Source organism: Rosa chinensis, chromosome 6 (genome assembly GCF_002994745.2).
Source record: "Rosa chinensis cultivar Old Blush chromosome 6, RchiOBHm-V2, whole genome shotgun sequence".
NCBI classification, from domain to species: domain Eukaryota; kingdom Viridiplantae; phylum Streptophyta; class Magnoliopsida; order Rosales; family Rosaceae; genus Rosa; species Rosa chinensis.
The window spans coordinates 17,611,288-17,636,531 of NC_037093.1; the positions used below are offsets into that span (position 1 = coordinate 17,611,288).

Here is a 25,244-nt window from a genome sequence, read left to right on the forward strand (position 1 = left end):
AAAAAAAGAGATTCCTTGATGGAAATGGCCTCTACACACGCACATATTCACATGTGTAAACATAAGGCAAATGCTTAGATTTTGATATGTTTTAATGTTTGCAGAGACATCGTTATGGTATATATAAATCAAATGTCCACCAGTGTCTTATTGCAATGGAGGTAATACTGTATCTCTGAGGTAATACTGTACAAACTAAAGTTCGGGTATTTTGATTTGGACACCCTTAACGTGATGCTTAGCTGAACTCTTCAAATAGGCCCAAATTTTAAAATGGGCTTCTTTTCTGTTTCCTTGTGAGTCATGATCCTTGATCCCTAAAGTTTTCTCAGTCCCAAATTTGATGCGGAAACCCTCAATGTACCGAGTGAACTCCAAGTCTCAATTTTCTTATCTAAATCGCAGAGACATGCAAAGTCTTTTTCTTTCTGGGCACCAGATTTTAAAATCGACAGCCGCCGAAAAAGCCCAAATTTGGCAAGGACACCCGAGAAAAGATTGTAGGAGGCCCAAAACTGAAAAGATCCTCTCAGGAGTATTTGCCGCTTAGGAGCGTCCTTGTTCACTCTGGGTGTCCGAATTTGCTGCTGCATTTTATCGAACAAGTGGTGTGCGGCGTTATTGTTCTTCAATAGCAAAAAAAGGCGAATCACACTCAAAGCTTGGTTCTTGTTTTTTCTTTGCACGTGCCATTGAAGGGAAAGCACTTCGCATTTCATCGCGGTCTGGTAATCAAAGCACTTCTTCACTCTTGTTTTTTTTTATCTCTGCTTCTTTTAAATTCTTGCACTTGTTGGTTTGTTTGAATTGGTGCTTTGGGAAAGGAAATTTGGAGGTTGGGACTGGATTTTTTGGCTTTGGTGTTTTAAAAGAACACAGGAAGGATAAGGAATTGTGTATTGGTGCTTTGGTCCTTTTCTTTTTCAATAATTCTCAGTGCATCATGCATGTATTCCTTTCCAGTTACAGTTACTGAACTTAAGTGATGGTGCTTGCTTCTGTGTGAATGAAGGCAATTCTAAATGGTCTTGACTTTTACCTTTCCAAAATATACCAATTCACCATCTTTTGTAAATCAAACTCTCGGCAACAACTTAAGTTTGGAAACCACTGAACAGTACCATGTGTTTGAAAGCCAGCCACAAAGAAAGTTCAGTAGCGACCAAACTTGCCAAACAGTGTTTCGATTCTATAGGAGTTAAACTTGTGGTGGGTCCAGGGAGAATATTGGACTCTGCATTTTGAGTTTATCGTGAAATTTATTTGACCGATTTTTCTTGCTTATGTTGCAGGTGCTAATGCAGTTGAGTTCATCATCAACCACGCTGAAGTTTCAATAGCTTTTGTTCAAGAGAACAAAATCCCTGCTGTGAGTTATTTTCCAAACTATTATGTCATTATCGTAACTCGATATATTTTTGAAGCCACTGATGAATTATATTTCGGTACTAGAACCTTCATAATCCAATTTTGTTGTACTAAACATGATATAAATGCAAAGACCAACTTGCCTTGTATATTTTGACCCTTTGATTGTTATCTTGGTTTCTTCCTATTATGGCACTCTGTTTATATAAAATTTATTCCCCTCTCCTTTTCATGTTGTCAACAGACCATATACTTTTCCTTACAGACAGTGTGGTAAACAACTTAACACAGTTAGAAATTTCAATATTCTAGCTTTTTAAGATATTCTATCTTCATGTTTCCGAATTAGTGCTTACTCTGCCTCTTCAGAAGGGGAAAAAAAAAATTGTCGCAGAATAGATCCTGTAACTTGGCATAAGTTGTTTTGGGTGCAATCTGGTGATGGATTTCACCAGGTCCTGTACCTATGTTTGGTCTATGGGACAGTTTTAAATCATAGATGTACCTCATTTTAAATAAACTAGCAGAGAACAGTTTGGTCATGGAGATTTAGTAGTTTTGTTACTGAAAAGGTCAATACAACTATTTTCTTTTTTGTAGCACTATCAATATGAAATTAGTTCCTCATTCTCAAATGAAATATTTAATCCTTAATCTGTTTCATACATGTATGCTCTGCCTGTTTAAAATGCTAGTTTTGCCAAGACAAAAATTTAAATCACGTGGATGCAACCCAATTTAGTGAGCAGTTATAGTCAATTGTAACATCTTCAAGATTTGTTGTTTTTGCCAAGACAACATGTGAGGACGTCATTCTCCAAGACGGTTTTGTCTAGGATTAAAAAATTTCAGTTTGCAACAAGCTTGTTAAACCAATTCGTTGCTTTCTATTTGGTGATGTTAGTGGTGTTAACTGTGTCATTATGATTAAAGTTGGGGTTTGTACTGACCCTCAACTGGGGGAGATTTATACTTTCATTTTGGCAGAGATTGGACCCCATATTAGATCAAATTATGCTGGAATCTTTGTGGTTGGCCATCAAATTACAGATTTTCTACCAACTAATTAAACTAAGGGTACTAATACAATTTTGAGTCAAGTCTTCCTGTGAAAGCAGATTTATTTTATAGTTTATATTTTTTTCCAAAGTAACTTCGTTGAAGTATTACCAATAGTTGGTTATACAGCTGTAGTTGCCTCAATATGAATTTGTGTTTATTGGTATCGTTTTCTTTTGTGAAATTTTTCTCATTTTTGCTTCAGTAGTTTCAGAGATAATAACAAACATTTGTAGCAAAATAGAGGACTGACATCTGAACAATAATGCTATTGCAGGACCACTGGAAAGTTATTGTCCCAAACAGTGACCGACTGCATAAGTAATATATACTGATGCACATCTGGAGATTGGAAAGCTGTAATTAGTACTAATGCAGCAATGTTGGTAAAGCATTGTCTATGGACCAAATGTGACGAATACAGGTTACATTTTAGACTCTCCCTTTTTTTTATAACTTTGGAGTTTCAAAATAGTTTGTAATAATTAATATCAACTCTGTTTGGCATTCTCCATTTGTGTGGATATAGTAGTTGAACTAGTTTACCAAGCCTGGTTCCATGTAACTGATACATGAAAAATTGCATTATGGAAAGCGATATTAAATTTGTTTTCGAAGTTTGATCTATTGCACTAGTCATATTTCACTAAATTCTTTCAAGGTCTTTCTATTTTCTGAGTTTATAGCATTGTTATCTGAAATTACTTCCCCCTCATTCAAAACTAAAAAAATTCAGATCATGATTGTGTTGATCGATCTTTCAAGGTCTTTCTATTTTCTGAGTTTATAGTATTGTTATCTGAAATTATTTCCTTATTCAAAAGTAAAAAGTTCAGAATTGTGTTGATCGATCACCAAATATATATTTTCGGTGTCTGATTTAGAATGATATATACTTGAAGGCATGATTTAAGAAAAGTGAGATTAAGTTTTTCATATGCAGCGTCCAATTATTTTTATGCAATTGCAATGATTTTCTTTTTCATTTGATCAGTTTCTTGTTGAGTACCACTACATTATAATTAACTTGAGAAATATTTGCCCTGGTTTTTTGTTATCGTAAAATTTATGCCTAAATTGGTTCCTGCAGGTATTGCGAATAGAGTTTCCTCTGGTGGAACCATACCCTGTTCCAATATGCATATAAGTTAGGCAGCTCATCAGTTGGCATTTTCATTGGCAGTCTTATTCTAAGCTACTGAAAGGTTTAAATAACAAGAAGTTGGTGTATCTGAAGAAGTCTCTTCCACAAGACAAAGCACAAGCTTGGGTTTAAAAAGGTCAGTAATAGAATACTGAGACTGTTTTACCCCAATTGTCAATTTTGTTTACCAAGTTGCTTGGTTGCTTTGGATATTATTGATTTGTCCTTGTGGTCAAGTGTGTTTCTGTGGCAATCAGCCTCGTCCAACTTTACCTCAGAATACGGAAAACTTTCCCGTAAGATAAGCAGGTGTTGGAAACTATGAGTAGAAGGTGTTGCTTTATTTCTATGGTTCACAATAAAACAAATGCATATATTATTCGCTTTTCCTCTGTTTATTTGTCATATCAGAGATGTAGACGCTATTGGTCTCATAGATCCTTATTGGACCTTTTTACTTGTAGTGGAATAATGTATTACTAGTCCTTAACTATCATAAAATCTCAGACTCAATTTGATTTCAATCAAGATTCGCAAAGAGAGGAAACTAAGAGTTCTGAACTATTATGACATCTCAGATCTGTAGCTATTTATTGATGGAAGACTCGATGAGTCAATGGGAACCAAGGTAATATCAGAGTTTGGGCTTGGACGAACTGAATTTGTTGAGAGTTGAAGGACAATATTTTAGTGTGAATCTGTTCTCCAAAGTAATATCAGAGTTTGGGCTATGACAAACTGCATTTGTTAAGGATTGAAGGACAATATTTTAGTTTGATTGAGCTGATGTAGAGGTAAGTAACTTATGTAGAACATTGAGGTGCCTTGTTGATTTACACAACTTCCGTTTTTATAAAAGTTATTTCCTTCTCCTTTTCTTGTTTTCTATTATCACGTGGTATTCTTTGTACAGATTCTATCTTGCCTACTAAACTGTTCTATATATTTAAAAAGTAGATGATAAGCTATTTCTTTGAATACTTGATGTTTGAGGTGCAAGTTGTTAGGATTGTGTATACATTGACTGCATATCATAATTAATATATACTTGAATCAGTTTAAATCATAGTGAAGATTGAGGAAATTAAACAAGGTTGAGTATTTGACTCAACGTGCTTTCTCACCTTAATTCATGATAATGTGTTTGGCGTATGAGATGTCGAGTATGAATGCTTTTGTGGTCATTCAAATGACCTTAATTTTCTAAATCAGCTACCACAACACAGAAGCAGATATATATGAAAAGAAGATATCTACATTTCATCAGTTTCTTAAATCGTGCTGACCTTACTGAAAGCTGTGGTTGGTTCCGCCCAACAACTATTGAAGCATGGCTTGAGTTGGTCCCAGAACTGGGATATGAAGCAATTTCTAGTGTGCCATGTGGAGAGATTTCCTTGAGAGGAAAAACCTTGTTTTCTGGTTATCACAAGCTGCAAGATCTAACTAAAGGTGGGCTGTTGGAGTTACTGGAGGGTTTTTGGAGTCACCGCGGCAGTTTCTCAGGTATCAGACACTGTGGCAGTTATGGGATTGATCATGTACGTTAAATCAAGTGTCACATGTATTGTGAATGCTACTGAGCTTATACAAACTAGAACCACAGCCAAAAAAAAAAAAAAGCAGAATCATAGCATATCATATTTTTATTCATTTTTCAGTCTGTTAATTGGAACTTGGAAGAAGTTAATATCAGAAAACAGGTCAAATGGCCTCAAAAGAAGAATGGGTAAAAATTGAAAAAAGTGTAAACGAAAAATGGAACATACAGGTCTCAAAACTGTGAGCTTCGCGTTATTAGCATGACGCTTTAACCAGCTGAGCTAATATGCCCGTTGATAAGTTGGATAAGAATTAGATACAAGGAGTGAATATGGTAGTGGGATATGAGCACTTAGAAAGGCTCACTGGTGTGATTCAATTCAAATTGTTAGTATGAGATGATGGCTGAAACTCTGTTTTCACTGGCATTGACTGTTAAGAGGAACCCAAGCGGTCAAATGCTTGGTCAAGGCCAAGTCAACAAGAAGAAGGTACCTTCCATTTCCATTTGAGCAATGGCAGCAACCCATTGAAACCCAGGAGCTCAATTTTGCTACTAGGAAATACTAATGCCAATTTTGTTTAATGCAAAATGACAGGTGGGTCCATATGTGTGGACTCCATATCAAGAGGTGTATGATGCAGCCATTCGTGTGGGTTCATCCATCAGAAGCCATGTTGTCAATCCTGTAACTCTCCACTTATGTGTTTATGTATGTGTGTGCGTATAACATTTTTATGGAAGAAAATGTGTTCTTAGTAATAAAGGTGTATGTGTTATAGAGTTGATGGTAGTGGTAGTGAGAATAGTAACTGTGAAATGGAAAGATATTGTTTTATTTTATTTTATATTGTTTCAATGTTTGCCGGGAGATACTTGTGGTATATAACTATATATGGATCAAATTTCCCCCAATGGATTATTGCAATGGAGGTAATATTAATACTGTCATGTTTTCCTTTTCATCTATGTGGATATTATGTAAGAGACTTGAATGAAGAAATGCTATGTTGACTGCTGGGAGCACATTTTCGTGACTGGTGGAAGGATTGAACAACTGAATCTGATATTGGGGACTGAATCTTACTAGAAAGATTGCGACTTTTTAGCCTTATACTTGTGTGTTTATGTGTGTTTTTTTTAATTTTACAGGCCTGTGACAGCCATGCCATTACATATGTTCCACTTTATGACACCCTCGGTATGCTTCCTTTTCTTTTTCTAGAATTCTTAGTGCATTGTAAAATTTTCCAGTGGCAGATAGTGAACTTCAATAATGGTGCTCGAGTTTGATTAACTGAAGGGAAATCCTAAATTGTGTTAACTTTTTCCTTTTCAAAATCTGCCACTTCACCATCGTTTGTAAATCTGGATTGAGCTGTGTTCAGCGGCTGGCTGCTGAATGCTTGATAGTTGTCTATCGGAAACTACTGAGCAGTAACAAGTGTTTGCTAGCTAGCCACAACAAACTTTAGTAGCCAACCACCAAACATGCCAAACAGTTTTTGAATTCTACATGTATAAGGGGAAGTTTTGGGGAAAAAGTTGTGGGGGGTCTAGGGAGAAAATTGGAAGGTGCATTTTCAGTTTCCCTTGAAATTTATTTGATTGACATTTCATGGTTTCTGTTGCAGGTGCTAATGCAGTTGAGTTCATCATCAACCGTGCTGAAGTTTCAATAGCTTTTGTTCAAGAGAACAAAATCCCTGCTGTAAGTTATTTTCCAAACTATATGTTATTATCATAAGTTCATAACTAGATATTTGTTTGAACTTTGAAGCCGCAGATGTCTAATATTTTGGTACTAGAACATTCATGATCCAATTTAGTTGTAGTAAACATGATATAAATACAAAGACCAACTTGCCTTGTATACTTGATGGTTAATCTTAGTTCCTTTCCTAATATGCACTCCATTTATATAAAATTTGTTTCGCTGTCCTTTTCCTGCTTTCTGAGATCCTTACATGGTAATTTTTCTGCAGATTATATCAATCCTTCCAAACTGTTCTATGCATTTAAAAAGTAGGTCATATACTATTTCCTTAAATACTTCCAAATTTAAGGGCCAAGTTGTTAGGATTGTATCTAAGGTATACATCTGCGTTGTTCAGCAATTGTCAGCTTCACAAATGTTTCTAGCACTCAAAAGAAGGAAGCAGAAGAACTGGGGGTATCTTGCTTTTCGTGGGAGGAATTCTTTCAGTTGGGAACTTCTCAACACTGTTTTCTCAGTTAAGTTCTTGTTTTCAGTAAAGGATTGGCCATTAACTTTTAACAATATAAAATCATATATTATCTTTCATTTTCTCAGGGAAATTCAGATTGTGAACTACCTCCAAAACAGAGGACCGCTGTTTGCACAATAATGTATACAAGTGGAACGACTGGAGAACCAAAAGGTGTAATCGTTAGCAATGCAGCATTAATGTCAGAAGTATTGTCAGCAGACCATAGTTTCGTAACAGATAGAGTGGTAAATACCTTAACACAGTTAACATCTTTTTAACATATTGACGTTTCTGAATTAATGCTTATTCTGCCTCTTCAAAAAAAAAAAAAAAAACAACAACAAGAGGCAAAATAGCTCCTGTAACTTGGCACGCGTTGTTTGGGATGCAATCTGGTGATTAATTTTCACCAGGTCCTGTACCTATGTTTGGTCTATTGCACAGTTTTGAAGCATAATTCTACCTCATTTATATGTCAGAGGCAAATAAACTTGCAGAGAACATGTTTTGGTCATGGAGATTTAGTAGTTTTGTCACAAAAACGCCATTACAAGGCCATTGTTGTTTTGGATTTTGTAGCATTATCAAAATGAAATTATTTCCTGATTATTAAATGAAAATTACGATCCTTATTCTGTTTCCATACATATATGCAGTGCTTGTTTAAAATGCTATTTATGCAGACTAAAATTTAAATCCTGTAGATGCAATCCAATTTAGGGAGCAGGTATAGTTTATTGTTACATCTTCAAGATGTGTTGCTATTGCCAAGACATGATTCATAAAAGTTGGGGGTTGTACCGTAACCCTCAACCAGGGGAAATTTTATTTTGACAGAAGTTGGATCCATATTAGATCAAATTATGCTTAAAGCTTTGTGGTTGGCCATCAAATTACAGATTTTCTACCAACTAATTAAACTAAGGGAACTAATACAATTTTGAGGAAAGTCATCCTCTGAAAGGTGCTTATTTGCAGATTTATTTTATAGTTCATATTTTTTCCAAAGTAACTCCATTGAAGTATTACCAATAGATGGTTAAGGATTATATTTCTTTTATAAAAGTTTAGTTACTGAACTCAATTAACAATTTGACATTTCCCTGATGGCAATAATATTGACTACTGACATAAAATAAATTGTATTACAAGGTACAGAAGAAGATTCAAATTTTTCGTTTCTCCCGTTGGCCCATATATATGGCCAAATAATCGAGAGCTATTGCATCTACAAGGGATCTTCAATAGGCTTCTGGCAAGGCATAAGTATATGTGTCATTCTTGCTACATTCTTTTTTTTTCTTGTTTCCTTATCAAAACTTGATTGGTATTCTCTTCTTTACTTACCAATTTCAACATCTGTCCAATGTGATTGCCGTTACTTGCAGGATGTCAGGTTTTTACTGGACGACCTTCAGGAACTAAAGCCTACTATGTTTTGTGGGGTTCCTCGAGTGTATGATCGTATATACACTGGTAAAACAGATTCATCAATATGAACTGTATACATTTATGTCCGTGAATTTCTTTGTTGTTAATATTTGTCTTAAATATTGTTTCCGAAGGTATTGCTAGTAAAGTTTCATCTGATGGTGTGCTGAGGAAGACCCTTTTCCGGTATGCATATAACTAGTACGTCTCACTAAGACCTCCTTTTTTGTTTGCATTTGTATTCCTACCATAAAGGCATAAACTAATTAATATTTGTATGGCAGCAAGTTGGCAAAACTGGAGAAGCTTGTATTTAACAAGGTCAGTCATTCTATCCTTCACCTTTTCATTCTTGAAATATCTGGTTTTACATTCGAACAATGCATTGCTTCTATTTTATGCGTACATTCTAACAAACTGTGTTACTTGCGGTAGATAAAACAAGCATTAGGAGGAAGAGTTCGTATAATGTTGTCTGGTGCTGCGCCTTTGCCCAGGCATGTGGAGGAATTTTTTAGGGTCACCAGCTGCAGCACTTTATCACAAGGATATGGTATGGTTGACTGCATATCATAATGAATATAACACATAATCAGTTAAATCATAGTGAAGATTCAGGAAATTATACGAGCATAAGTATTCAGCTCACTGTGCTTTCTCACTTTAATTCGTGGTATATGTGTTTGGCCTTTGAGATGTCAAGTATGGATGCTTTTGTACTCATTCAAATAACCTTATTTTTCTAAATCAGCTACCACAACACATCAGAAGCAGATATATATGAAACGAAGAGTACTAGAGTTCATCAGTTAGGACTTACTGAAAGCTGTGGTGGCTGTTTTACGTCCATTGGCAATGTTTATCCTATGATTGGAACTGTGGGTGTCCCCTTGACAACTATTGAAGCACGGCTTGAGTCGGTCCCATAACTGGGATATGATGCACTTTCTAGTGTGCCATGTGGAGAGATTTGCCTAAGAGGGAAAACCTTGTTTTCTGGTTACCACAAGCGACAAGATCTCACTGAAGAAGTCCTTATTGATGGGTGGTTCCATACAGGTAAATGTCTACAAAACTAGAAATGAAGTACTTTCTTGGTTGATGCTCAATCTTTTGGTTTCTTTTCAAGATGGAGCCTTCAAAATTTTTGTTGATGATTAATTTTGAGTGGATGGATCACAGGTGATATTGGAGAATGGCAGTCTAATGGAGCAATGAAAGTTTTAGACAGGAAAAAGAACATATTTAAACTGTCTCAAGGTGAATATGTTGCTGCGGAAAGCATTGAAAGCAAATACTTGCAATGCCCCCTTATCACATTGGTATGTCGCTAACTTCTGTATTCTACTTGTATGATGAATGACAGGACTTACCTTTATTTCATCAATAAATGAGATTGTGTTCGTCTTTGTGCTACATTTGAATTTTGTGCCAGTGTCCTCCACCCTTCTTTCGTGTTTTCTGAAGTTGCAGACGGATATCTTAACATCTTAACTTTCATCTGGTTGGCAGATTTGGGTTCATGGGAACAGCTTCGAGTCATTTCTTGTTGCTGTGGTTGTTCCTGACAGAAAGGCCTTGGAGGATTGGGCAGCTGAGCATCATTTGACTGATGACTACAAATCATTGTGTCAAAACATGAAGGCAAGAAAATACATTTTGGATGAGCTCCATCCCTGTTTCATGCCATGTTGCTTAAGTTTATTCATCTGACTTACAAGACATTTTTATTGCAGCTTCGAGGGTTTGAGTTGTTAAAAGCAGTTCATTTGGAACCAAACCCCTTTGACATAGAGAGGGATCTCATGACTCCAACTTTCAACCTGAAAAGACCGCAATTACTCAAATATTACAAGGTATGATTTTCTACTTGGATAAGAAAAGGTTGGAACTTTGATAAGTTAATCCTAAATATGTATGTTGAATTACATCATCTGCAGGACCGAGTTGAAAAACTTTATAGTGAAGCAAAGGGTGGAAAGGTATAAGAACAGAGCTGGAAGCAACTATTGGATAAATCTAGCTACATCACTTTCCCAAAATTTCGATTGCCTGCTCTTTTGTTGATGAAAAACTACTTATGACTAAAGAATATCTCGCAGGGATTTATCCATATTGACCTTTTTTCTAAGTTTGTGTATAAATAAGTAGAGATCTTAATTAAGATCTTTACTGAAGTGAAGTAAAGATTATCTAGCTGGGATTTACCCAACAGGCAGCAGTGAACTAAATTTTCTGAAAGTATGGCATAAGTAATCAACAATAAAAATTTAAGAATCGATAACTGAGCAAATATTTTTAAATCCACACCGAACTAAAATTAGATTTAAAAAAAAATAAAAATAAAAGTACTTGTGTCATGTCTCCAAATTAAAATGATGGTCTGATGATGAAATTAGTGTGGTCTTCTCATTCAGTCCAAGAAACAATGCTTGAAGTCAATTGCAGTTGCTTTCACCAGTTGATATACAAATGTGTCGTCTCTCATTTTACCAGACTCTTACAAATGTGTCGTCTCTCATTTTACCAGACTCTCAATGAACCTATCTCACTTGTGGTTGTCACAATGTCATGCACTCTAAACCACCTTACAGGGTGTGCTTCTAAACAACTTTCTTCATTCTTTTACAGTTTTACCACTAAATCAAGAGCCAGTCGGTGACAAACTGGCAATTGCGTCTACATATCAACCAAACTCATTATAAGATGCTCTTTCGGTGGTGACTGGACTGATCGGTCCTCTACCTTTACCTTTTCTTCTTTTCTTGGGCACGTAGTTTCGCTTCATCTTACACGAAAAACTCTGCACCTACTGAGACCCTTGTCCTCTTCTGCCCCATCTTCATTTCACCAGCAATCAAACAACAATTGTTCCTGCTTTTTCCACCCGTTCATACACCATACAATGTGTTGCTGCTTTTTCCACTTTACCTTTTCTTCTTCTCCATTTCTTGGTAGTTTCGTTTCATCTTACACGCCCTTGACTTCACATTGACGTTGATGGAAGCTACCAGGAAACTGTGATCACGCAGCGTACCTATTTTTGAGCTGTGCTCCTTTTCTTTTCCTCTTCCTCTTGTGCTCCTTCTTCATTCCATCAGCGAGCTGAGCGTGAAATCAAACAACAACTCAGGTTCAATGGCCACCCAATTGAGAGCTTCTTTCTCATTCTCTTCTGTTCCTTTTTCCACCCGCTCATGCACACACGATGTGTTTCTGAGTTTCAGAGGCGAGGATACTCGCTACGGTTTCACAGGTCATTTGCACAGGTCTTTGGTTCAAAGGGGAATCAACACTTTCATAGATGATGATGATCTTCCAAGAGGAGAAGAAATATCAGAAGCACTTCTCCAAGCAATTAAAGAATCAAAGCTGTCTCTCGTTGTGTTCTCCGAAAATTATGCAGCCTCAAAGTGGTGTTTAAATGAACTGGTTCATATCCTTGAATGTAAAAAATCGAAGAACCAAATGGTTCGGCCAATCTTTTACAAGGTAAATCCCGCCGATGTAAGACACCAAAGAGGTAAATTTGGTGAGGCACTTGCAGAGCATGAACGCGGACTCGAAGGTGATATGGACAAGGTGAAAAGTTGGAGAGCAGCTCTTTCAGAAGCAGCAGATTTGTCTGGGTGGCCTTTCTCGCAGGGGTATATCACGCACCTAATCTTACTTATAGCAAATTTGTCTGTTCTTTTATTGGTGTGTGATTATTATGACAATACTATGCTCTTTTTCGAAGTAGCAAGGTTTTACCGTTTTAGTTTTTATTAAATGTTTCATTTGATTTTGACATGACAGGCATCAATATGAATATGAATTTATTGATAAAATTGTTGAAGAGGTTTCTGCACAACTAAAAGAACCTTCCTATTTGGATGTGGCAAAGTGTCCAGTTGGGATACACTCTCGGGTACAAGAAATGCTTGAAATGTTAGATGTTGGGGGAAGTGATGTACGCATGGTAGGGATATGGGGAATTGGTGGAATAGGGAAGACAACAATTGCTAAAGCTGTTTACAATACAATTGCCCATAAGTTTGAATGTCACTGCTTTTTGGAAAATGTTAGAGGAGGTTCAGAGCAGCATGGAGGTTTAGTCAACCTACAAAACATTATTCTTTCAGAGATTCTAGGGGGCAAAGAACTGATAGTAATCAATGTCGATAAAGGAATCAATTTGTTGCGTCAAAGGTTGAGAAATAAAAGGATTCTGTTAATTCTTGATGATGTGAATAAATCGAACCAGTTAGACACATTAGCCAGAGCACCAGATTGGTTTGGTCGTGGTAGCAGAATTATCATAACAACAAGAGATAAGCGTTTGTTAACTGTTCACGAAGTCAATCCTATATACAAGGCCAGGGAACTAGATCATAGCGAAGCTTGTGAGCTCTTCAGGTTAAATGCCTTCAAGAAAAAAAGAAATCATGATGACGATGAGAAACTCTGGATTAGCACAATTGTTAGATATGCTCATGGCCTTCCGTTAGCCTTGGTAGTTTTGGGTTCACATCTACGTGGTAGACCTATACATGAATGGCATGCTATGTTAGATGGTTATAAAAGAAATCTTCCCAGAGACATTCGAGATATTCTCAAAGTCAGTTATGATGGACTGGAAGAAATAGTGAAAAAAGTTTTCCTCGACATTGCTTGTTTCTTCAGAGGTTGGAATACAAAAAATGTGATACAAATATTAGAAGGTTGCGATCGCAACAACCCCAAGCATAGTATTGAAGTTCTTGAAGAAAAGGCGCTCATAAATGTTGATGGATATGGTCATATTTGCATGCATGATTTGCTAAATGAGATGGGAAAATATATAGTTCAGCAGGAGTCTACAGAGCCCGGTGAGCGAAGCAGATTGTGGCATCACAAGGATGTGCAGGAGGTTCTAACAGAAAACACGGTAAGTAGTTCCTATATGCTCAGATTTACATATATACATGGAGTCAGGTCAGGTTGATTCTCTATGTGTGTAGTTTGTTTCAATTCGACAACCAATATCCAGGTAAGATATATTATATGATTTTCTGTTGAATTCTTAAAGAAAGAATAAAACTCAAAAGACTTGCATTTTATTACATAAGTACTCAGTTTGCTAATAAGATTGCGTTTTGCATACTAGGGCACAAGTAAAATTGAAGGCATGATGGTAAAGATGCCCAAAGAAGATGAGATACGCCTGAATCCTAAATGCTTCAAAAAGATGAAAAATCTTAAAATTTTTATAAACATCAATGGACAGTTTTGTGGAAAGGTTGATTATTATCCGAATCAGTTGCGGTTATTTGATTGGTCTAGCTGTCCGCTACAATCTTTGCCCTCCGATTTTAATATGAAGAATCTGGTTCAATTTAGTATGCCTTGCAGCCGCATCTCAAGTTTTGGAGAAGGATCCAAGGTATTTATAGAGTTTCCAGAGTTTACTTTGTTAAAATCTTTACACCTTACTAATTTTCCATTTGATTTTTTTTTTCTACTTTGGTATGACAGAGTATGGAAAATCTGAAATCCTTAAATTTGGAGAGATGTAAATTCCTAGTACAAAGCCCAGACCTGTCTGGAAGCCCAAACTTAGAGTTCCTGGATCTAAGTTGGTGTACAAGTTTAAAGAAGATTCATCCTTCGATAGGATCCCTCCAAAAGCTTGTTGAACTGGATCTACACCGTTGCTCTAACCTTGTGACGCTTCCTCAAAAAGTCAACTGCAAATCCCTCAAATCCTTAAGTTTGAGTGACTGTGAACTCCTAGCACAAAGCCCAGACCTGTCTGGAAGCCCAAACCTAGAGTTACTGGATCTAAGCTATTGTACAAGTTTAGCGGAGGTTCACCCTTCAGTTGGATCCCTCAAAAAGCTTGTTGAACTGGATCTTCATAAATGCTCTAACCTTGTGAGGCTACCAGGAGAAGTCAACTGGATATCCCTCCGATCCATTAATCTCAACTACTGCACAAGGCTGGAGAGTTTCCCTGAAATTGAGGGAGAGATGAAATGCATGACATCCTTGTATCTATACAACACTGGCATCAAAGCATTGCCTTCATCCATTGGATATCTAATTAACCTTGAATACTTGACGTTAGGCGGATGTGGAAACCTCACAGATCTACCCTGCGGCATTTATGAATTGCAGAAGTTAAGGGAGGTTTATTTGTCCGAGTGCCCAAAACTGGTAAGATTCCCAAATAAGGTGGAGTCTGAAGTGCTTCCAACTTACTCAAAGGTTTCACATGACAACCGTGACTCTTCATCGGAGCCAGAGTCAGATACTGAATTCAATCTGGCGCTTCCTTGTTTAGACCGATTCCATGCGGGTGGATGCAATTTATCTAATATTGATTTCCTCGCGTCCCTTGATTGTGCATCCACTTTATATTCACTTGATATATCAGAAAGCCCCATTGTTATTCTTCCCGAATGCATCATCAACAAATTTGTCAACTTGGGGAAACTCAATTTGAGAGGCTGCAGGAGGCTCGTAGAAATTCCAGAGCTTCCACCAAGTATTAGCTGGTTGAATGTGAGGGATTGCGTATCATTGGAAAGAATTTCGAAGTTGTCAAACATTTTGGAGCGTAAAGAATCACAAATGATTAAGGAGATGGACTTGACTAATTGCTGGAGACTCTGTCAAAATTTGGTTGGGATGGCAAACGAGGATGATGATGAGGTGGACGCTGATCTCTTCTCTCGACTCCTATCTTCTCAGCAATTCCAATTCACAATTAGATTTCCAGTTCCAAGAAGCGGGGTTCCAAAGTGGTTCAGCTGTCAAATGGATTTCAAGGGGCATCGACGGTTTGAATTTTGTATTGAAACACTTGCAAATTTCAAATGGGACAACACAGGATTGGCTCTCTGTGTGGCTGTTGATCAAAGGCTGCAAGATCCTTGGACTAGTTTTCAGGTCTATATTCACATCAATGAAGTGAGGGTCTCAGAACCGGAAAGTGTTGATTCAGCAGAGTCGGATCATGTGTGGCTGCACTATGTTCCCTTCCTTGATATGTGTTATATGCGTCCATTGCCCCCTTTTACGTGTCGAGTCATTATTTATCAACATGAGGACTCTAAGTCCTCCATAAAAAGCTGTGGTGTCCACCTTGTAATGCCACCCAATGAAGACGTTTCTATGAAGCTAATCCGTGCAGAGAACCTCACCAGTGAACTTAAAAAGGTATCGACCGTATCGTTTCCTTTTGTGAAAATTTCCTCATTTCAGAGATCATAACTGACATTTGTAGCAAAACGGACGACTGACATCTGCACAATAATGCTATTGCAGGGCTTCTGGGACAATTATCGTCCCAAACAGAGGACTGACTGCAAAGAATTATATACTGATGCACAACTGGAGAACGAAAAGCTGTAATTATTACTGATGCAGCATAGCATTGTCTACGGACCAGTGTGATGAATACAGGTTTACATTTTCAAATCCTCCCTTTCTTTGATATCTTTGGAGTTTCAAAATTGGTTTGTAATATCAACTCTTTGTTGGCATTCTTCATATGTGTGGATAGAGTTGAACTAGTTTACCATGCCCAATTCCGTGTTACTAATAAATGCAAAATTGCATCAGTGAAAGGAATATTAATTTTTAATTTAGAAGCTTGATCTGGTGCATTAAATCTACTTCACTAAACTCATCGATGAACTTGTAGACGTTTTCTGGTCGGATAGCCACTTTCAAGGTCTTTCTATTTTCTGATTATATAGCATCGTTTTCTGAATTTATTTCCTCATCCAAAGGTATGCTGCTACTCTATTAATCAGCAGCTGCTCTTTTGGTTTCGGATTGAACTGCTAATATATACATTCGCTTATGGGCCTTAGAAATGTTGGTGAGAAAGAATAAAAACCCTTACTTTCGCTTAATTAGTTTAGTTTCCTGGATTGCTAATCTTAGTGTCAGATTATGCTGCTGATGCAGTATAGCATTACTTCAGTTTACTAGATTCTCCAAATGTCAGGTTTCACATGGTTGATTGATTTTAGTAGATGCCATGTAAATTTGTACCAGATGCAAAGACTCATTTGACGAAGTTTGATTAGGTTCTGGTGTAGAGATATTCACACCATGAATATTTGAAACTTTAGATGATTCTGTCATTACTACAGTTTTTCTGTTGACCTGACGGAATCATGTAATAATGTACATCAGATAGGTGGTTTGAGTTCCTGCTAAATGAAATGAATGTTTTTTGTTTGAAACCTTTCTTTCATTAATGAGTTAAAAGAAGGACAGGTTAACTCATCACAATGTTCATTTTCCTCCCTTATTGTCATTGCAGGGAATGCCCTGGGGAATGTGAGGAAGCTGTTGCATCACTAATGGTTACTGCAGCTAGATTTTTTGATTTACCAGAGTTCTGTGACATTAGGCCACTATTTCAAGAGAGTTAAGTGAACTCTGGATTATTATGTGGATCAAAAGGTAATTATTTATTTTCCTGCACTTGATGGAATTTTATGAATCCCTAACTGCTTTGAAACTGACTAACTGAATTCCTAAATGATAGTTTGCTGAGAACATAGCTTCAAAGCCTCCCACATTGGTGAAGAAGGTTTGGTTGACATAGCATTGGAGTTTTCAATAAAGTGGGACTCCAAGGCCTTTGAAAAAAATGTCTAAACCTCCTGCATTTATACAGGTCTTGGCCTACTGTATTGCTGCCATAACACCTGTATCAGATATTCACATACAACACAAAGTCCTGGGATGTCAAAGTTTGATGAATTTCTTATTTGGGAAAAAAGTATTGCTCTTTCGAATTATAAGGCAGTTGCAATTTCGCAGGGCAAGCCATCAAATTTTGTAGAGCTCTCCATGCCAAGGTATTTTTCATATTTTATTTTTGGGTATCGAGTCATTTGCAATACGATATTAACTGCTTTTAGTAGTTCAGGAATTTTTTAAGACCTGTTCGTATTGGCTTCTCAAGTTTTCAGAATATCAGCTACCTACTTTGAACTTTTACGTGGCCTAATGGAAATTGTAATATTAGGGACTTTCCAAATGATTGGGCTCCAATCCAACACATGATAGCTGAAGGCCTGGCAAGGTCTGGATCAAAAGAAGCAAAGTTAGTGTGAGAAGACATTGCTGTAAGGTGGATCAGAACCAATTATAAAGCCTACAAGAAAACAGGTGTCATGCATGAAAAATATGACTGGAAGAGTGTGGAGAATTTTGGAGGTGGTGGTGAATACGTACCCCAGGTATATCACTTTATCACTTTAATTATCATGATCCTTGGTTATTTTGACACTATTTTTTTTATACAGCTGCTATTAAATGGTCCGGTTTTGCTTCTACTGAATCCCCTTTTGAAATTATAGCACATCTAATTTTAGCTTGGAGCATTTTGGAATATCTGTTTACCAATAGTACTATGATTTTGTTCAGATTTGTCAGCTGGCTGAACAGATTCCAGATGCAATTTTTCTTTCGGTTAACTTTGAAGAGCTCAACGCTATGTGCCATGGTCTCCACATTCATGTGATACCATTCTTTAGGTTTTATAGAGGTGCAGAAGGGCGAGTATGTAGCTTCGGCTGCACCATTGCCGCTGTAAGTATTGCAATTCCTGTTGATGTTGGTTTGTAATATTCAATAAAAGGATCAGTGGGTATTTATGATTCGAATTATGCTAATTGGATTCGTTGTTTTATTGGTCAAGAAATTCAAAGATGCATTAGCTAAATATGGGACTGAGGGTTGAAGTCTTGGGCCGCAAAGGGGATTACATGAGTCTGTGATATTACACTTGACTGAGATAGGTGACATATCAGCAAGATCTTCTTCACCATCAACCAAAGAAGAGAGGGGTTTTGGGGGGGGGGGGGGGGGGGGGGGGGGGGAGAGGGTGGATGATTTGGTCATGTAAAACATCGATTTGTCTGGTGTTTGGAGCAATGTGATCCATAACCATGAGGGCTTGCTCTCTACAGGCGTGTCCATCCTTCTCTGGTTGCAATTTGCTTCTCCCATCTTTGGTGGTTCTGCTTCCCTTTTCGTGGGCTACATGGTAAACACCCAGGAGATGATTGAGAAGGGCACACCTTGGTGATCTGGGATCTGGACTACGTGAAGCTTTCCCTAACCCTTTTCACTGATTTCATTGCTGTTTTATTCGCACACTCATAGTCAGAGTAATTTTGTCTCTAACCAGCTTAGAATACCAGCTTTCCTTTTAAAGGGTCCTTCCCCCGTTTTCGTTGTACAATCTTCCAGTACAATCTTCGTACTATGCTATCTCAGCAGAAAAACCCACCTAGGGATTTGCAACCTCCGCCGCTACAGCCACAACTAGCTTCAAATCATGGTCAGGCTCAACCCGATAAGCATCCATTCTCTATAAGGTGATTATTTGATTTCCAATTTTTGTTTTCCGATTCTATTTCATAATTCTTGTTATGTTTAGTTGTATGTAGTCATGTGTATTAATTGTGGATTTAATAATCACAGCCCCATTTCATTCTAATATGGACTTCTAAATACGATATTAAGCACATGCATATGATTTTGATTGATTTACATGGAGATTATCTGAAATTTACAGTTAACTTTGAAATCTTATGGTAGCTAGGCATAATTTCTTTTCTGTTGAGATGTTATATCAGAGGGTCTCATAAAAGAATAATGTATGGCAGAAATTGGTCGTACTGTAACTGCCTATTTTATGAGGACTTGAATTACAAGCCTTCTTCTGTAAGGTTTGCACCAAACAATAAGCAATACACTTGAATCATAATCATCATTCTCCCATCATACCTCACTGACTTCATTCACATATCCTTCTATTTTTCCTGCCCTGCCAAGCAGAACTCCCTACCTCTCTATTCCTCTTACTTGCCAAGAAAGAGTTACACTTGTGTTCTCGATGACATGGTCTTTCCACCTTAAAATGACTCCCTTTCGCCTAACTATGCACTAATACATACCCTCCCTCCCTTTCACCTAACAATGCACCTAACATGTGCTCAACTTCTCCACCTTAGTACCTTACTTTCTCTTACTAAACCAATCCACAAACACATAAACAGTAAAACAATGACACCCCAATACCTCTTCTCATTATTCTTTTTCGTGATCTTCTTTGCACATAATTTCTGCTCAATCTCCAGCAGTTGCATGTTTGCTTCAGAATGCTTATAGCTGCATGTTTGCTATTCCTTTTGGACCATTTTTCTTTTTAAGTTCACAGTTAAGGTGCAGAAATAAAACAAATTGGCGTCATCACTGAACATAAAACATTTGAAAATATATTGAGAACTTACAATGCATGTAAGAGGCAATATTTAGTCCCAAAAAGTTTCACTTTCGAAAACGACACCTCAAAAATGAAAATTGCATAGAAATAGAGTTGTGTGACTTTTGTTAATAAGCATATTTCACTGTATCACTTGAACAGAAGAATGATTAATCTGCAAGAGTTTTATTTGTTCTGCAGCTTTGCATTAGAATTATGCATGCAATGGAAAAAGTAACCCAACTCTTTTCTCTAATTTAAGCTCTAATGTGCCCTTTGACTTTGTAATATCTCCTCTCTTCTAACCATATTGAGTCCAACGATGTGTCTTTTAGCTCATGGCTTTCATCTTTTTCCCACCAAATCCCAGGCCTGTAATCATTTAAAGTTTTGATGCAAAGCTTTGAGTCTCTCTGTTCTAATTGAAATTGAATCCCAAGCCGATATACCTTCATAACTTACGTGCTTGATAAGGCTGAGAGATATAGATGAAGCAAAGACATTGTTCTTTTTGCTACTCACAATTGCCAGCAGTAAACTCCAAAGCTATAAACATGTGGTTCCTATACTTGATCATTATGTATTTTCATGTTACAGGGTAATTGATTGCTTTTGGTTTCCAAATAATTTTGAATCAATATGTTTTTGACTCTACATAACACCATGATATTATCATCTATGGAAAGAATGTTTAATTACTTGCTAAATTATCAAGAGGCAAAGAAACAGAATGATAATGTACCAATGTGACAATGTTCTGTATGGTTATTTGAAGAAGTAGGGAGATAGTTTCTGGCTGTTTTCACCTGTTTATTCGTGTCTGCATTTGTATTAGACTATTACAAGATTAGATGTATCGCCTGGAAGTGTCTCTCGTTACAAAAATGTAGAACAAGAACAAGGCTGGGAAAGTGTTCTTTTACTGCATCAGGCCACAGTTTGTGACGGCTACGAATCCTCTTTCTGCCACGACAGCTTTCTTGTCTCCTGTCAGCATGATTGGCTGAGACCTTCTAAAGCTGTGTTCTTTAAGATTCGGAGGCTTGACATGTTTCAAAAGAAGATGGAGAGAGAGACATCATGGTTAGAAGAAGAGGTTTGTTTTCCATCATCTGTCGTAGCTTCAATTTGGTTGAATCAATTATAAAATGCATGAGTTTCTCTGATGTCCTCAGTCTCTGATGCTTTGTTTTTTGTTGAAACTGGGAGATTGAGTATCTTATTATGAAAGTTGCTGGGACTGAAGACCACTAAATGCTGAAGAATGGAGTGGATTTATGTTATTTTGCATATATATGGTCAAGTAATGTTTAAATGTAGTGTTATGAACCGTTATTCCTGGTTGTTGTCACCTAGCACGGGTAGTAGTATATGTATCAAGTTCACTGATTTAGTTTCCTTTTGGGACATTGAACTGTAGGAGTCTGTATGACATATTAGAATCTGCTTCTTCTTGGCCCCTTGGCTGGTATGCTTAAATAGACTCAGCCGTGTATGCTTGAGCTATTAGTTAATTTTCTGCTGCTGATGTTTTTCTGTTTGAAAAAGTATACAAGATAGATTTCGGTGAATGCAGAAGTGATAGGTGCATTGTTTTGTCGTGTCACTATATTGTCCTTGCGATTTGAAAGAAGTGGTCATTATATGTTTGTCGGAAGGTTTAAGGCTATGTGTATAAGATTGCACATTAAAGTTTTGTTATGCACTTATGCCTGCAGATTTGTAAACAAAAGGAAAAAAGATTAGATTTTTATATGTTTTGATCCTTGCAGGGAGATTGTTGTGGTATATTATATGGCTCAAATTCAACCCCCCGCCCCCGCCCCCGGATGGATTATTGCAATGGAGGTAATAATAATACTGTGATTCTTTGTTTCATATTTGAGCATATTATGCAAGACACTTAAATGAAGAAATGCTATATTAACTGTTGAGAGCCCATTTTTGTCACATTGAACAATTGAATCTGATATTGGGGACTGAATCTTTCTAGAAAAATTGTGACTTTTTAGCCTTATGCTTATGTTTGGTTTGTTTTTTATTTATTTTATTTTATTTATTTATTATTTATTTTTGTTACAGGCGTGTAACAGCCATGCCATTACATATGTTCCACTTTATGACACCCTTGGTATGCTTCCTTTTCTTTTTCAAGAATTCTTTGCGCTATCATTTTCCAGTGGCAGATAGTGAACTTCAATGATGGTGGTCGAGTTTGATTAATTGAAGGGAAATTCTAATTTGTCTTAACTTTTTCCTTTATCAAATTCTACCACTTCACCGTTGTTTATAAATCTGGATTAAGCTGTGTTCAGTGGCTCGCTACTGAATGCTTGGTAGTTGCCTATCAGCCTCTTCGCAACAACTTAAATAGTTCTGTTGGAAACTACTGAACGGTACCAAGTGTTTGCTAGCTAGCCACAACAAAAGTTCAGTGGCCAACCGGCAAACATGCCAAACAGTTTTTGAATTCTACAGGTATAAGGGGAAGTTTTGGGAAATTAAGTGGTGGGGGATCTAGGGAGAAAATCGAAAGGTGCATTTTCAGTTTCCCTTCAAATTTATTTGATTGACATTTCATGGTTTATGTTGCAGGTGCTAATGCAGTTGAGTTCATCATCAACCATGCTGAAGTTCCAATAGCTTTTGTTCAAGAGAACAAAATCCCTGATGTGAGTTATTTTCCAAACTCTTATCTCATTATCATAACTGGATATATGTTTGAACTTTGAAGCCACTGATATTTTATATTTTGGTGCTAGAACATTCATAATCCAATTTTGTAGTAAACATGGTAGAATTACAAAGTCCAACTTGCCTTGTGTGCTTGATGGTTAATCTTATTCCTTTCCTAATATGCACTCCGTTTATATAAAATTTATTTCCCTCTCCTTTTCTTGCTTTCTAAGATCCTTACATGGTAGTTCTTTCTGCAGATTATACCATGCCTTCCAAACTGTTCTACGCCTTTAAAAAGTAGGTCATATACTATTTCATTAAATACTTCAAATTTGAGGTCCAAGTTGTTTGGATTGTATCTAAGGTATACATCTGCGTTGTTCAGCAATTGTCAGCTTCACAAATGTTCACAAATGTTTCTAGCACTCAAAAGAAGGAAGCAGAAGAACTGGGGGTATCTTGCTTTTCGTGGGAGGAATTCTTTCAGTTGGTAACTTCTCAACACTGTTTTCTCATACAAGTTCTTGCTTTTAGTAAAGGATTGGCCATTAACTTTCAACAATATAAAATCATCTATTATCTTTCATTTTCTCAGGGAAATTCAGATTATGAACTACCTCTAAAACAGAGGACTGCTGTTTGCACAATAATGTGTAGAAGTGGAACAACTAGAGAACCAAAAGGCTTAATCGTTACTAATGCAGCATTAATGTCAGAAGTATTGTCAACAGACCATATACTTTTCCTAAAAGATAGAATGATAAATAAATTCACACAGTTAACATCTTCCATTTTTTAGCTTTTTAATATATTCTATCTTGATGTTTCTGAATTAATGCTTATTCTGCCTCCCTAAAAAAAAAAAAAGGCAGAATAACTTCTGTAACTTGTCATGAGTTGTTTGGGGTGCAATCTGGTGATTAATTTTCACCAAGTCCTGTACCTATGTTTGGTTTATTGCACATTTTGGAAGCATAAATGTACCTCGTTTATATGTCCGAGGCAAATAAACTTGCAGAGAACATGTTTTGGTCATGGAAAGCCCAATACAAAGGCCATTTTTGTTTTGGATTTTGTAGCATTATCAATATGAAATTATTTCCTCATTCTTAAATTAAAATAGCGATCCTTATTCTGTTTCCATACATATATGCGGTGCCTGTTTAAAATGCTATTTATGCCTTGACAAAAGTTTAAATCATGTGGATGCAATCCAATTTAGCGAGCAGTTATAGTTTATTGTAACATCTTCAAGATGTGTTGCTATTGCCAAGACATGATTAATAAAAGTTGGGGTTGTATCGTAACCCTCAACTAGGGGAAATTTATACTTTCATTTTGACAGAAGTTGGATCCATATTAGATCAAATTATGCTGAAAGCTTTGTGGTTGGCCATCAAATTACAGATTTTCTACGAACTAATTAAACTGAGGTTACTTATACAATTTTGAGTAGTCATCCTCTGAAAGGTGCTTACTGGCAGATTTATTTTATAGTTCATATTTTTTCCAAAGTAACTCTGTTGAATTATGATCAATAGATGGTTAAGGATTATATTTTTCATGAAGTTGAGTTACTGAACTCAATTAACAATTTGACATCTCCCTGAAGGCAATAATATTGACTACTGACATAAAATAAATTCTATTACAGTGTACAGAGGAAGATTCATATTTTTCGTTTCTCCCGTTGGCCCATATATATGACCAAATAATAGAGAGCTATTGCATCTACAACTTACCAACTTGATTGGTATTCTCTTCCTTACTTACCAACTTCAACATCTGTTTTGTGTGGTTCAACAACTTCAACATCTCTTCCTTACTTACCAACTTCAACATCTGCAATGTGATTGCCGTTGGACTTGCAGGATGTCAGGTTTTTACTGGACGACATTCAGGAACTAAAGCCTACTATGTTTTGTGTGGTTCCTCGAGTTTATGATTGTATATACACTGGTAAAACAGATTCATCAATTTGAACTGTTCACATGTATGTGCTCCATGTACATTTTGGATGAGCTCAATAGTAAGGGTTAGAAACAGGAAGTAGTGCTCCATCTCTGTTTCATGATATGTTGCTTAAGTTTATTCATCTGACTTAAAAGACATTTATGTTGCAGCTTCGAGGGTTTGAGTTGTTAAAAGCAGTTCATTTGGAACCAAACCCCTTTGACATAGAGAGGGATCTCATGACTCCCAATTTTCAAACTGAAAAGACCGCAAGTACTCAAATATTACAAGGTATGATTTCTACTTGGATAAGAAAAGGTTGGAACTTTGATGAGTTAATCCTAAATATGTATGTTGAATTATATCATCTGCAGGAGCGGGTTGATAAACTTTATAATGAAGCAAAGGGTGGAAAAGTATAAGAACAGAGCTGTAAGCAACTATTGGATAAATCTAGCTACATCACTTTCCCAAAATTTCGATTGCCTGCTCTCTCGTTGATGAAAAACTACATATGACTAAAAGAATATCTAGCCGGGATTTACCCATATTGACCTTTGTCCTAAGTTTGTGTAT

The 25,244-nt window shown here is 36.7% G+C and overlaps 1 protein-coding gene, 1 long non-coding RNA gene and 1 pseudogene across 5 annotated transcripts; all 3 read left to right on the top strand.

Annotated features, from left to right (window-relative positions):
- Positions 1–326: 326 nt before the first annotated feature.
- Positions 327–11,031, top strand: LOC112170955 (annotated as a pseudogene).
- Positions 11,032–11,373: 342 nt separating this feature from the next.
- LOC112172288 (disease resistance protein RPV1) lies at positions 11,374–23,335 on the top strand. Of its 4 annotated transcripts, XM_040507943.1 has the most exons (18): positions 11,374–12,423; positions 12,575–13,685; positions 13,905–14,180; positions 14,273–15,958; positions 16,067–16,204; positions 17,076–17,218; positions 17,304–17,348; positions 17,436–17,619; positions 17,790–18,003; positions 18,191–18,355; positions 18,465–19,146; positions 20,872–21,132; positions 21,809–21,884; positions 22,119–22,167; positions 22,632–22,708; positions 22,973–23,012; positions 23,101–23,205; positions 23,311–23,335. In XM_040507943.1, the coding sequence occupies exons 1-5, from the start codon at positions 11,915–11,917 to the stop codon at positions 16,151–16,153; spliced, it is 3,669 nt and encodes a 1,222-aa protein (XP_040363877.1). In that variant the 5' UTR covers positions 11,374–11,914; the 3' UTR covers positions 16,154–16,204; positions 17,076–17,218; positions 17,304–17,348; positions 17,436–17,619; positions 17,790–18,003; positions 18,191–18,355; positions 18,465–19,146; positions 20,872–21,132; positions 21,809–21,884; positions 22,119–22,167; positions 22,632–22,708; positions 22,973–23,012; positions 23,101–23,205; positions 23,311–23,335. The 4 variants fall into 4 exon arrangements, with proteins under 4 accessions (XP_040363877.1, XP_040363879.1, XP_040363876.1 ...); XM_040507945.1 differs by having other exon boundaries at positions 17,304–17,619; positions 22,961–23,012; XM_040507942.1 differs by having other exon boundaries at positions 17,304–17,619.
- A 1,218-nt stretch (positions 23,336–24,553) lies between these two features.
- Positions 24,554–25,244, top strand: LOC112172289. The gene is made up of 3 exons (XR_005801341.1): positions 24,554–24,764; positions 24,839–24,959; positions 25,043–25,244. It is a non-coding gene; the product is annotated as an uncharacterized LOC112172289 (long non-coding RNA).

Excerpts from the sequence above, each read along its gene's own strand:
- LOC112172288 (XM_040507945.1), top strand. The coding sequence starts at position 11,915 with ATGGCCACCCAATTGAGAGCTTCTTTCTCATTCTCTTCTGTTCCTTTT. Across the intron at positions 13,686-13,904 it reads AGGTTCTAACAGAAAACACG|GGCACAAGTAAAATTGAAGG; the intron begins GTAAGTAGTTCC and ends TTTGCATACTAG. Across the intron at positions 15,959-16,066 it reads TCACCAGTGAACTTAAAAAG|GGCTTCTGGGACAATTATCG; the intron begins GTATCGACCGTA and ends ATGCTATTGCAG.